The sequence below is a fragment of the Branchiostoma floridae genome, chromosome 17 (assembly GCF_000003815.2).
Source record: "Branchiostoma floridae strain S238N-H82 chromosome 17, Bfl_VNyyK, whole genome shotgun sequence".
NCBI classification, from domain to species: domain Eukaryota; kingdom Metazoa; phylum Chordata; class Leptocardii; order Amphioxiformes; family Branchiostomatidae; genus Branchiostoma; species Branchiostoma floridae.
In genome coordinates this window covers 15,092,441-15,106,443 of record NC_049995.1, presented here as the reverse complement: position 1 = coordinate 15,106,443, position 14,003 = coordinate 15,092,441, and the positions used below count along the sequence as shown (strand labels likewise).

Here is a 14,003-nt window from a genome sequence, read left to right as displayed (position 1 = left end):
TTTTATATTACAATTATGATACTATTATTGTTGGCTAATAGGATGTGTTGCAAGTTATGCAAAATTGGTGTGTATTTTGTGTCGTGATGCTGTGGTCGGTAGGTATAGAGCCGGAGAAGAATGGTTTGATACTGTTTTCAATGTTTTATGTTTTTGTAACCTAAAATAGATATTGTTCCTCCAAGAAGTGTGTTTTGTAGGTATAGATTAAAAAAAGATTTGAATGATACTGTTCTTAGTATTCCATCTTGTGGATAATAAAAGGGCTTTACTACAAAAAGTGAAAGGTGAACCTTCAATGCTTTGATCCCGGTGCTTAATGATAAGAATATCCACTTGTCATAACATAAACAGATCACAACGTACTCTCTTATGTTGGTTTTGTTGATGTTTATTTAGCATACAGAGTAGGACATACTCTTAAATCAAGACTAAAATCATCATAATTAGAATTACAATTTCTACATCATATCAACGTAATTGGCGTTTTGGAGTACAACAGAGTACAGTTATAGCCGTGCAAAGTCAAACTGAATACGTTAAACAGAAATCCCTAGATAATTAGTACTAAATAATCATTAACTAATAATTCTATAATAAGTACCATGCTTGGTTGCCTTCGTCATTTTAGTCTAGAATATGTTTGTTTTGTACGTTCTTAAATTCTTTTTTTTTTTTTATTTCTCTTTTTGATCTCTTTTGAAATGTTTTTGGACATCTTTTCTTGTTTGTTTGTTCTTGCTCTGTCCATCGTAGTGAACATGTTTCATTTACACTTAAATTATTGACTGAATAAGGAGGCAAGAAAAGATATTTTGATCAATCATCTTAACTCCCAATCAAAACGTATCTTTGCTAATGCGCTTGTGAGCTGTCTTTATCTGCGTCGCTGAAAAAAACACAACGGTTGATTAGAAAATGGCTTTGTAAGAAGTAATAAAATGGTGTCGTACGCGTAAAAGAGCGTTTGGCCTAGAACCAATAGATCCCTGTTTCGATACTTTGACATGCCACGCTGCTGTGCCCTGGGAAATGCAATTTACACTTCTTTATTAACTTTACTATCTCGGCTGATGTTAATTCATCTTAAGTGTGCCAAAATCACCAAAAAATTATCAAACCAACGTGCTAACATCTACACTTTAAACACCAATACTGAACAATTTTGTTCAAACATAAAATTAGTTAACACATATCCAGAAGAATTCAAAACTAAACAGGCAGAGAATATTCACCTTTTTCTTCCTCGCTGTGACTTCAGAAGCACCTACAGCACCGCAATATTCCCATGAAACCTTGCGGCTTGGTGTCGTCATTGCTGGAGAAAAATGAAAACCCGTCCATGCTGATCATCATCATTGTTACATCATCATTATGGGGGGGGGGGGGTGTTTATTCTTTTTTTTTTTATTGGTACACATATAGGACACAGTGGTAAGTGCACTCTAGCAAAGCTAATATTAACATTACCACTAGGACATTTGAAAATAAAATAAACAAAGGACAAAACAATGTGAGATCAAATTAAATAGTAGTACAGCAGTGGGGTGACGGATCCAACAAATAAATATATATATACATACAAGATTTTAAAGGAAAATATTCAATCAATTTGAAAACGGTTGGTCTGGAGTATGTATGTCTGTGTAAGCTGCATAATATGGGTATTTGTTTCTGTTGGTAAAGTGGGTGAACCCCTGAGTAAAAGTTGAGTTAAGACTGGGTCAGACGTAGTTTTCAAATCAAGGGTTAAAAGGTCCTGAAGATTGCAGAGAAGGGTGGTTATTCGAATTTCAAATGGTTACAATTAACTCAACCACATTTATATAATCGGAACATGAATACGCATTACATCTATCAAACTGATATGAAAGCAATAAATAAGCCGTGGAGATGTTTTGAATGATATAAGAAATTCCCGACAAGAGGCCCTGGTCATTCACGGTGGCTTGATCTGATGCTGGGCTCACAAAACGTTTCTGTTGGCTCAGATTTTCTTGTAATAGATACCCTTGCAATGTTTTGGGACAAATGCTTCTTGGCTACGAGCTACATGACAAAAAAATAAAAAAATTACTGACCTTAAAAATTCTGTTTAAGACTTTCTTGAAGACCGAAAAAATCATCCCAGTTTCAACACGTTAGTTGTAATCTTCTTGAAACCAGCATTCTTCAGATGTTAAAAATCACAATTCATATGGAGAAAAATCTTGGTGGTAAATAGGTTAGCTCTTCTCTTTATTCATGATTACAAATTCAAAATTTGGAGGCTAGAAGTGCTATCATTATTTGCCTAGTGCCCCACGTTTATTGTATTCAGTTTACTCATATCCATACAACTTACATTAAATACTCGAGAAAACAAGACATGCCAACATTGCTTACTTTTTTATTATTTTCAAAGAATCTGATCAAACTTTATCACAGATTTCTAAAACAGCTTATTATTACAAGTAAAACGCTCTTTAACTCTTACAACACTCGATCTCTGCCTTGTTGACTTTTAAGTTAATTATTCAACAAATGTCCTAAGGGTTGTTCAATAAATGATTTTTCATTGATATAGCGCATATACCCGTATCATTATCATATATGCATAGCAAATGCGCTTGTAAAACGTTTAGAATATCCCAAAAGCATGCCAATAGGGCTTACTGAAATCAAAAATTATTTCAATTTATGATAATTACTAGTTATGTTGTGGCGAAAGCTTTCATATAATCATTCATTGATGCAAACATAAGTACAATTTACCATGCTAATTCATTTTGCATTACCATTTGTCGTGTTCTAAAAACATTTGCATAACAATTTATCTTCTGTTTATGTAACATCTTCTAACACCCTAGTAAACGAGCGAATAAATAAGCACAAACCACCAAAGAGTGACAAAAATGACGGATAGCAATAGGAAACAAAAAGGGGTATTTGAGTCCAGCTCGTTGTACCTTGTTTTTGCTTTCTCCGTCTTAGTCGTGGGTTCTTCGGGTGAAGGTTTCTCCGTCTCAGGTTTGGACTTCTCAGTTTGCTTCTGAACCGTAGGTTCTTCTTTCTTCTTCTTCTTCAAGAAAGAAAGGCGCGACGTTGGACCTTCTTTCTTCTTCGCCTCCTCCTTCGATGATGTAGTTTGAGGTTTTGGCTGATCTTCTTTCTTTGTTGTCTGTACTTCCCTTGTAGGCTTCTTCTCAGGAGTAGACTTCTCCTGCTCAGCTGAAGTCTTGTCCTTTTTCCAGAATGGAAGACGTGACTTTGCGTCTTCCTTTTTCTTCGTGTCCTTCTTGGATTCTGGTTTAAGTGGCTTCTCTTGTTTCTCTGTCAACAGAAGGATAGGTATTTCAGAGCCACCAGCCGTCGGTAACTCTTTTCTTTCTTTAGTGGTTGTTCTTGATTTGACGTCTTCTAGTTCTTGAGAAATCTTCGTCGTTTCTGATGGTGGCTCGCGTTTTTCAGAGTTGTCTTCTACTTGTATCTGATTACTTGGTTCTTCCTCTACCCCCGTGACAGGCTTGGCTATCGTTTGCTCTTTGACAGCAACTTCTTCCTGTGGTTTTATATCAGCCCCTAGGTTGTCTAGAATTACCTTACTAGTCGCTTCTTCCACAGGTTTTGTTTCGATAAGAACCTCGGTCTTGTCACCTTTCTGCTCTTCCGAGACAGCAACACTGGTCTTTTCTTCGATAGCATCTTTGTATTCGTCGCTGACAGCCTTGTCGAATATAACATGTTCACCTATTTCTTTTGTAGGAGATGTTTCAAGGTCTCCCAAGCCCACCCTGTCCTGAACCTCCTTACCACCATCTACCGGTACAATTTTGTCTGCTTCCTTCATTGCTTTGTCTACCTTCTGAGGCGATTCTCCCAAAGCCTTGTCTTTTTCCTTTTCCACCTTTTCTATGACTACCGTATCAGACATTTTCTCCTGAACTGGTGCTTTGGGCGAAGGCTTTTCTACTTCTTTTTCAAGGTTGCTTACTACATCTTTGGTAGTCTCATCTTCCGGAAGAACTTCTTCTTTATGCATGCTTTCTAGGCCATCATCGTCTTCTTGTTTTACTTTTGTTTCAATCGTAGTCTTTTTCGTGGTTTTATCTAAGTCTGTTATATCAGGAGCATACGTCGGTGCGTCCGGCTCAAGTTGGGTTGCCTTTCCAACGTCAACGACGACTGGTTTTTCATCTTTTTCTTTTTCGTGTAGTATTTCAGTCAAAGCCTCCATCTTGTCGGTTAGGACAGCATTGGCATCTACCCTAGAAGGAGTAACTTCCACTTCTGTATTTTGGGTTGTCTTTTCAATGTCAACTGCAGAAGACTTCTTGTCATTCCTTGCGTCTTGTAAATTTTCCTTCAAGACCTCTGTCATGTTATAGTCGGTTACATCAGCTTTGGTATGGACTTGAGGAAGAGCAGCTTCTTTGTCTGCCCCCTTTACCTCGCCCGTGACATCCTCGACAGCTTTATCTTTCTCTGTTTCAGCCATATCGGCTTTCTCTTCCTGACCTGTGGTATGTGGAGTAACTTCGACTTCCGCCTCATTAGGTATTTCGTGCTTAGCTGGCTCTTTGGTGAGTTTTTCTTGAGTTTTCTCCTCCAGGTCTTGCATGGCAGCGCTTTCAACTGTCTCTTGCTGAGGACTTGTTTTGCCAGCTTCTTGAATGGCTGTTTTAGTAATTTCCTTGACTACATCATCAACCATGGTTTCGACATGGTTGGCTGCCTCTTTTGGAGGAGCCGTTTCGTCAAGTTTCTGATTCCCTTGCTGAAGATTCGTTTTATCACTGCCATTGTCTAGGCTTGTTGCTTCCTTTTCCTGTTCTTTGTCAGTTTCAACTCCTTTTTTCTGTGGTGGTACCTCATCAGTTGTTGTATCTTCCTTTATCTCAGGGATGTCTTGAGTAACATTGTCGTGTTTTTCAGTTTCTTTAGACACAGTCTGTGCTACTTTCTCCTGGACGTTCGGCTCAGCTTCGATGGGTATCTCGTCTAGAGACTGCCTTTCAACTACAGGCTCGAATGCTTCTATTTCAAGACCACCTTCGGCAGTCTTTATGGGCGTCTCCTCTAGTGGCACTGCTTTGTTGGTGTGTTTGTCTAAGGTTTCTAAAGTAGTCTCTTCGGGCTGCTGTTCTTGCAGCACTGGTTGGACAGTTTCACTCACCGGTTCTGACTGAGGCAGGATAGGTGCCTTCTCCTCTTCCTGGAGCGTCCTTTCCTCGAGTACTTTAGTGACTTCATCAGATGCACAATCGTCCTTTGACTCGGGGATGTCTTGAATAACCTTGTGGTCGTATTTCTCCGTTTGATGTTGAACAAGTTCAGGACCTGTCTCGCCGTCTGCCTTGATAGCACTTATGGGCGTTTTGTCTTGGTTTTCACTAACAGACTCCTTTGTTTCTGGTACAGTGTGTCTCTTTTCTAGAGAAAGTGTTTCGTCGTCTGGAACTGTCCTCGGGTCACGTTCTACTGACTCGTCACGATGTTCTTCTTGAGGCACTATTTTGTCGTCTGCTACCTTTTCGATGGTGTCTTGAACATCATTGCTGGCATTATCTTTCTGGTCAACTGTTTCTTTGGTGGCAATCATTTCTGGCACGTTGTCGTTTTCTCTTGCAAGATAATCAGCAATTTCTTGTTGAAGTTGCCGTTCGGTTTTAATGGAGCCTCCCTCAATCTTGGTCGCTTCGTGAACGGCGGCGTTTTCTATTTCTTTCTGCAGCTTAACTTCGTTTTCGTCAGCAGCTATCTCTTCCTGATGAACTGATTTGTCAGAGACCCTTTCTGCAATGTTTCGGGCGTCTGAACTGCTTTTCTCTTGTTCAGAAGGTGTTTCAACATTGTCTACTTCTGCAGCACCATGTTCGTCTTCAACAAGCGATGCTTTGACTGGCGTCGACGCCTCGTCTGGACTTTCAATTACAGGTATTTCAACTGCATCCTTGACTTGTTCTGTTTTCACGATTTCGGCTGATACCTGTAACGACGTCGTTTCAAAAGGTGTTTCAACATTTTCTACTTCAGCCGCACCATGTTCGTCTTCAACCAGTGATACTTTGATTGACGTCTCTTCTGGACTTTCAATTACAGGTACGTCAACTGTATCTTTGACTTGCTCTGTTTCCTTCACGGTTTCGCCTGATACCTGTAACGCCGTCGTTTCAGGTGTTTCAACATTTCCTACTTCAGCAGCACCATGTTCGTCTTCAACAAGCGATACTTTGATTGACGTCTCGTCTTGACGTCCAGTTAGTACAGGTACTTCAACAGTATCTTTGACTTGCTCTGTTTCCTTCGCGACGTCGTCTGCTACCTGTAACGACGTCGTTTCAAAAGGTGTTTCAACATTTTCTACTTCAGCAGCGCCATGTTCGTCTTCAACAATCGATACTTTGACTGACGTCTCGTCTTGACGTTCAGTTACAGGTACGTCAACTGTATCTTTGACTTCTTCTGTTTCCTTGACGATTTCGTCTGCTATCTGTAACGCCGCCGTTTCAGATGCTTCAATATTGTCTACTTTAGCATTCCCATGTTCGTCTTCAACAAGAGATACTTTGACTGACGTCTCGTCTGAACTTTCAACTACAGGTACGAAAACTGTATCTTTGACTTGCTCTGTTTCCTTTACAATTTCGTCTGCTACCCGTAACGACGTCGTTTCGACTTCCTCACCAGTTTGTACCTTTGCTGTAACAGCGTCTATTGTGATATCGCTAGTTGGTGTCACACTCGTCGGTGGTTCTGGCGCCTCTTCGACACTTTGCTGGCCTGATCCGAAAGGTCTCATTCCTATTTAAGAAACTGGTTCCAAATCTAAAATGCTTTCCTGTGGCATGTCAACCACATCTTCGATTTGTGGTTCTAATTTGACCTCTACGCCTTTATGGGGTTCTACCTTGAAAGCAGACTCTTCGTCGCCATCTTGATTTTCTTTTGGTGCAGCTTCGTATAGCTTTGGAATCAATGGCAGAGGTTCCTCTGTGGCTTGTAAAATAGGGTTGAAATCAACAGTAATTTCAGGCTGGTCGCTAGCGTCACTGATGGCGATATCGGGTGGCTTCATGACGTGGACGAAGTTGTTTAGTGTCCGAAACTTGTTCACCACCGTCGGCTGTAAGCAGGGTGAAATACAGATGTATAAATGTAGCATAAATGTAGTGTCTCGGTAGGGTGAATGCTGCACATTTTAACCCTATCCAGACTGGGCTTTTTGGGCCTTCCCTGGCCTGGGGGGGGGGGGGGGCTCATTCGACCCCCCCTTCCTATTTTCAAAACGGCTTACTGTACGATCACCAAATTTGCAGGGGGGTTATGCTCATCGAGTTTTATAATTTCTGAAATTTTTATATCATTATGACGTCATATGACGTAATTATGACGTCATTAATTGATATTTTCGGCTAAAACGGGGAATTCCCATAATACTTGAATATCTCACTCAAAAAGTTACCAAGAAAGGTTTATTATCAATATTTAAGTGTTATGGTTCCGGTTCGGAATTTCAATTGTCCAGATATCTAAATAGTCCCTAAGAATAAGACGCAAATCAGAGGTTGTCTCCATAGTTTTAGCTCTAGATTTTTCGGCTATCGCTTTAAAAGTCTATAATCTTTTATAGTTCTCCAAATGCTTGTTGTTCGTAGCGTTTTATGGTGTCGGAGATTTGATCGTGCGGCGAACACTTCCTGGTATTAGTGCGCGCGATAGCGGTAAAGCGTTTCGTCGCCTGATTACCCAGATCATGCGTTCTATGTGCATTTTGGGTGTTTTAGCGCCATCGGAGCTTGCGGAAAACGTATCGGATAACTTTTTTCCTTTTTACTCAGTATACAGAAGAAGTCTTGACCTTCATTGCCATATGAGTCATTATCCCAGGAAAATTCATGTGTAGCGGCCTGTAAAAAATGGCCCCAAATTAGCAATTTTTTTATGAAAAGCATATATTTTTGATGGTTTTTACCAAAAATAACATTTCTACAGAAAATGTCAAATGAGTCTGTCGGTCAGCGACAACACACCCTTTTCCATCGGAAACATTGAATTATCCGAAAAACGGTGTTTTGAGAAGCGTTAGTGCTTTTCTCAGAGACATTCAAATCGGCCCCAAATCCTAAAAAAAACTCAAACTCAAACCTTATAAGACTTCTGTTGTCAAAAGCCGACGCAACGACGTCAAAATGACGTCATAGAATGACGTCATCTGTAGTTCAGCTATCCGCCATCTTGGATTATGAACCTTAAATTTTTCAAGATACATTTTTTTCAACATATAACGCTAAAACCCCATGGAAATGGATTAAAAACGTTCACATGAATGTTTTCTGTAAGAAAATACCACGTAGTAATGAAATCTGAGTGAAAATAAGTTTGTTATACTTTAAATCATGATATTGTCGTCCATCTTGGATTTTGAGCAATTACGTCATCTCATTAGCATAATTTATGAATATTTAATTATAAATGTTTAACTAAGATGTGTTAGATATTAAAGATATATGAAAAGAAGTTAAGTTTAGCAAGAAAATCTTAAAATCCCATTGTTTAAACCAAAATTAGTGGTTTTTGTCAAATTTGCTTTTCAGAAACCAGTTGCCATGGCAACACGAAAAATCAGAAAAAATCAAAAAAATTTTAAAAATTGTTGCCAACAGTATTTTAGGAAAACTCACTAAGTTTGGTTGTTCTAGCACAAGCCGTTTGGGAGGTATAGGAGGTCAAAGTTGGCGCAGGCACTTTTAGCACCCCCCCCCCCCCCCCAGTCTGGATAGGACGAAGGCATGAATTGGGCCATCATCTTCGTAAGTATAACTTTTTCCATCTGTCCTGAATATCAAATCAGTTTTGTTATTTCAAGGCTTGTGTAGCTCAAATTATATTTCATGTAACTACCTCAATATATATCATTGCCAGCTACATCCACAAATTGAAGCTGTGTTTGTTTTAGTAGCTACAGGTTATGTTAACATTATAAAGTAAAATACAATGTGCACGTGGTAGTTAAGTAGTAGCAATGCACAATGCATCTAGCATTCAAATATACTTAACTCTTTAAGGCTAATTGAGAGCTAATATATACCCAAAATTTACCTTTGTATTGTCGTGGATCCAGTGGTCGCCTATCTTAAACTTGTACTCATAGTAGCCGCATGGTAGACTTAGCCGCGTGCTGTTCTCTAGAGTTTCATCGCTGAAATATAATTTGATTCAATTTATTGAAATCACAAATGCAATGCAATGCAATGCATGGCAGACTCATACAGCTTAGCTGATATTGGGTGCCAACACATTCGTACATTTACACTTCTCATAGAATACATACAACGTTAACAAACTCAAATGGTTAACGTATACTTCAAATGAAACAATAATATTAATCCTAAGGACAAAATCCTTATTGAGTAGAACTTAACATAAGTTGAACTTTGTATTTAGGTTTGATACTTGTGGGTCAGAGGTCTAGTCTACATACAGGTAACCATTAAGCAAACTGGATAAGAACTCAAACCTCATGATGGTCTAAGCGAGGGAATCTTTGAAGGCCTCACCTTTTGTCTAGTTTGGTAGCCTGACTCCATCCGTCCCAGGAACCCAGAACAAAAACGTCTCCACTTATTTTCCCCCTCAGCGAAAACTTCACGGGAACACAGTCTGCCATCTTGTTCTGGAGAGAGAGAAGATCAGCTGCATCAGGGTTGTAAGTAACTGGAAAAGGTAGGTTCACACGTACGTATATATTCAAGTCAGTTTGAGGTCCGCATAGAAGTATAAGCCTCTACCAGGCTCCACAGGTCGTCAGGAAAGTAATAGAAATTGGACAAATATAGCAAGATACTATACCAGCGAAGTAGGCTGGTGGCATTGGACAGCTAACTTTTATGTTATGTTATGTTATGTTATGTGAATATATTTTTCCAATTTCCACTATGAGCCTGGTAGAGGCTAAGGATTCCATACGGACCTCCAAAAGACTTGAATATATACGCACGTGTGAATCCGGCTATAATAATGTAAAACAGCCGGGAGGTGAACAAGTCCATGACACTAAACAACTTCTTCAACGTTGCAAAGGCACTTGGTAACATCGTCAGTGACACCGGAGTTACAAGTTTGAAATTACTGTTAATGTCAACACCAGCGATTGCTGCAGTGTGAAGTAGAACCAGTCAGATGGTGTTCCAAACGTCGGTAAGGTGCGTATAAAGAGCTGTTACCCACAAGTAGAAATGCTCTAGCCACCTCAATACAGTATGTATTGGAAATGAAAAAAAAAATGAAGGAAGCTTTGGGATATTACCATAACGATGGTTTGTGAAGGTTTTTCTTTGTAAGCCCTACCTTGGTTGTGGTGTCCGTTTGGGCGAGCTTGTTTGGTTTACTGCACCCGCACCTTTAGTCGGTAGAGGGCGTGATGATTTTCCTGTATCCGTCGTCTTTTCTCATGGATTTTCGCCACTACAACGACAGCAACGTATTTGTCTATTTTAGTAGATTGGTAGAAGCTTCAACAGCTTGTATCTACATAAAGTATCAAGTTGTGGAAGAAAGAAACTAGTGCATTTTACACAAGATATCCAGTATTGATTCAGTGACATACCAGCCTGATGAAACTATTCACAGAACATCAGATGAGGCAAAATGCAAATAAATATAGAGTTAAAGGGCATTGTTATACAGGCCTAAAATACCAGACACCAATGTGTCAGCTCTACACGATGAAAGGACAATCTGTACTGATGCAGACGCGAAATGTCACACGTAGCACCAACATGATTAAGGTCGTACACACTAGTACCAAATGTCATGTCTGTCTGTCCCTGGATCTAGTTTCATCATGCAGTATCTCCCGCAGCCTGGAATTCAGTCTGGTATTAGGACCTGTGCAGTTTAGGTCTTCGGTATCAGGGTCTACATCTCCCCGAGAAAATCTTTTCTTTAGCACATCCCCACCAACACTGGATAGCCAGCAAATCTAGGCAGACAACATCAACGGAGTGGGCTTCGTTATGCCAGACTACACTGGCGATTTTGAGTTTACTAGAGGAGTTTGGGCACCATATTTATACAGTCAGGAACATTTACCTAATGAGAAAAAGATGCCCTTCCCACAGATGCCATTCCCAATCACTTGCCCTATTTTACCATATATCCCCATAGGAAGGTCTGACGGGGAATGGAATGGCCACTAGGCATAGTCAACTAGGCGGGAATAGAAGTCTACAGTGCAGAGGACCCCCTAACGTACAGTCGTAGGAACGACTGGTTATCAGGCTGCATTTTCCCCACATGTGGCCGTCCCTCGTGTAGTGACGAACTTATGTTTGTCTACATGACGCTGTCCCTGGTAGGACTCTCAACTCTGTTCACCTTTTTTTGCCAAATTTTATCATCGAACTCCATAGCAAGGCCTGATAGAGGCTAGGTTTAGTTGGCCATGACAGCAAGGGGTGGATGCTAACATTTGCCACGAGCAAGCCCCTTTTGCAGCCCTGGAAGTGGCTGCGTTACCAGGCTACATGTCCCCCACATGAGGCCGTCCCTGGTGCCCTTGTGATACGATATCCGCTCACAAGTGACAGACAGGATCAAAAGGGCACGTCGCAAAAGGAAACGGCTAAGCCAGGCTGACCTTCGTGAATGGTACCATAGAAATAGACAGGTAGTCAGTATGTACGGTAGGGGTATTATGTCCGCATAAGAAATGTGTCACCACCCTCTCAAGATTGTGTGACAAATTTGAATACTTTTGACATCCCATGCTATTTCTGCACCAAGCTTGAGAAAACTGCAGCGAAAAGGTCCCTTCCACATAGCAAAAGTAGTCGGCTAAGTCTGACTGACCTTCGTGAATGGTACCATGGAAATACGTAGTTTACAGGCAGTCAGTATGTGGGGGTCTGAAGCTGTGCCCACATACGAAATGTGTCAGCAGCCTCTCAAGGATTTTGACAGATTTGAATATTTCCGATATTACATGCTGTTTCTGCATCTGGCTGAAAAAAAGTAGCGAGAAAATGTCTCTCCAACGTAAAGGTACAATATAGTCCTAGAAAAATGCATTTGAAGCGACTCGCTAAAAACGAAGAATACAGTCGTCTTTCTTATGTTTTAAACTTAAGTTACCTATTAGAAACTTTTTATGGTATTGTTATATATTTTGCGACATATCTACATTACTATAACGAATAAACAACCATTTTCAACATTTTTCTGCATTCCGACGACTGCATGCCCGGTGCACTTGCTACCCTGTGTCTGACCTTGGTTGGCGCGTTTGAAACAAGAAATATCGGCAAAATGTTACACATCGAGGATCGGACGACATTATTGGATTTCTCCCTGCCTATCGTTTTACAGTCAGCTGTACTGGTATGTAGGGCGTGACCATGAAATCGAACATAACCTTGAATTTTAGCAAGTTCTGGTCAACAGCAGCTTCTGAAACTCCCAGTCTCACCATTCTAAACCATTATAACCATTCTAAAAAGTGCATTCAAGCAGACACGAATTAAAGTTTTACATTTAGAATATTTTTGTCACATCTGTTTATGGCATTACATGACTGAGATAGATCAATGGTTAAGGTTTGGCAGCCACAAATGGTACTGGCGTCATAAATACAGCATCTGAAACTTACAGTCTCACAGCAAAAGTTATCATCAACCTAAAAAGTATCTTTGAAGCAGTCATCGACTTGAAATTGTACGTTTAGAATACATTTGTCTCATATGTTTATGTGGTTACATGTACTTGTTAGGCCGATCAGTGGTTATGGTTTGGCAGACACAAATGGCAGATACCATTGCCGTCATAAATACGGCCACACGCCGTAACATGATACGTTAACCACAAGTAACCCCTGTGCTCCTGCTACACAGAGTAATGTCACAGTGGAACAAAAAGACTCTTTACTTTGAAATTAGCGATTGTAGAAATGTAGAAATCTAATGGACAATAATCCTTAATAATAAACAATTGCAATCATTGTGACAACCGTGCCCCTTCACAAACTAACAGTTGATAAAAGTCAAATAGCTCCAACATTGTTAAAAAATGACGTTTTATGACATGGTTTTATGGTCATAGGTACATAGAATAGATACACTTTGTTATCTTATAAGATATCGAACTGCATAAATTAGTATGCATATTAGAGAGAGACTGTAACAAACCTGTAGATTGTACTCTCGGTGGCGCAGGATTGCCCCAGGCCCCTCCCCGGCCAGCTAGGCAGACTGAAACGGAAGCCAAGTTACCTAGTGATGTCACGTACCCACATATTGATGACGCAAGACCACCCCACGTGGTGAGACTGTAGTGTCCTTTTTCTTCTCCTAACGTTACAATAACATGTTGAAATATAAGCTCGCGCAGACATAGTCAAGTAGTATTTATTCAGATTTTGGCTCAAATGACTTTCATGCCAAAACGTAATTGGCTCAGTCATTGCACGTCAAAGGCACATCTACACATACCACCTACTGTATATAACACCATAGTAGAAAATATTACTGTAATACGTATTCAGAGAGTAGATACTGTTAGATTAGTGACAGTCGATCACGCCAGCACTGTTAAAGTCAAAAGTAGACTGTTCTGTCCGTTTGTAGCACCATATTGCCTTGGCGAGTAACCAGTAAATGGTCTCTTTTGTGTAGCATACAATATATCGTACATTTTGATGTCTCTTTGAAGAAAATGAGTTCTGGTGACGATATAGTAATCTCCAAGCAGATTCCTCCGTGGCAAGGCAGCATCAGAAGCTGGGGAAGGACTGTAGCCGGCAGAGGAGTAAAATTGCCAATTTACTCCTCTGCCGGCTAAAGTCTTTCCCCAGCTTATGTTACTGTCTTGCCACGGAGGAATCTACTTGGAGATTAACGAATACGATATAGTAACATGTAGTACTATCTAATTTGAATATTCCCACGACACCCCCACAGCTGGTGATTGTCAATGGACTTACAAATATGTGCAACATACCTGGTCTGTTCCTTTACACACATATGATT

The 14,003-nt window shown here is 40.2% G+C and overlaps 1 protein-coding gene across 1 annotated transcript; it reads right to left on the bottom strand.

The window, feature by feature from the left end:
• Window positions 1-1,235: 1,235 nt before the first annotated feature.
• LOC118404358 (protein P200-like) lies at window positions 1,236-13,303 on the bottom strand. Its single transcript, XM_035803428.1, has 7 exons — window positions 13,164-13,303; window positions 10,330-10,446; window positions 9,540-9,655; window positions 9,082-9,181; window positions 6,890-7,105; window positions 2,949-6,757; window positions 1,236-1,318 (listed from the first exon to the last, which is right to left on the bottom strand). The coding sequence occupies exons 3-7, from the start codon at window positions 9,647-9,649 to the stop codon at window positions 1,258-1,260; spliced, it is 4,296 nt and encodes a 1,431-aa protein (XP_035659321.1). The 5' UTR covers window positions 9,650-9,655; window positions 10,330-10,446; window positions 13,164-13,303; the 3' UTR covers window positions 1,236-1,257.
• Between the last annotated feature and the right edge of the window lie 700 nt (window positions 13,304-14,003).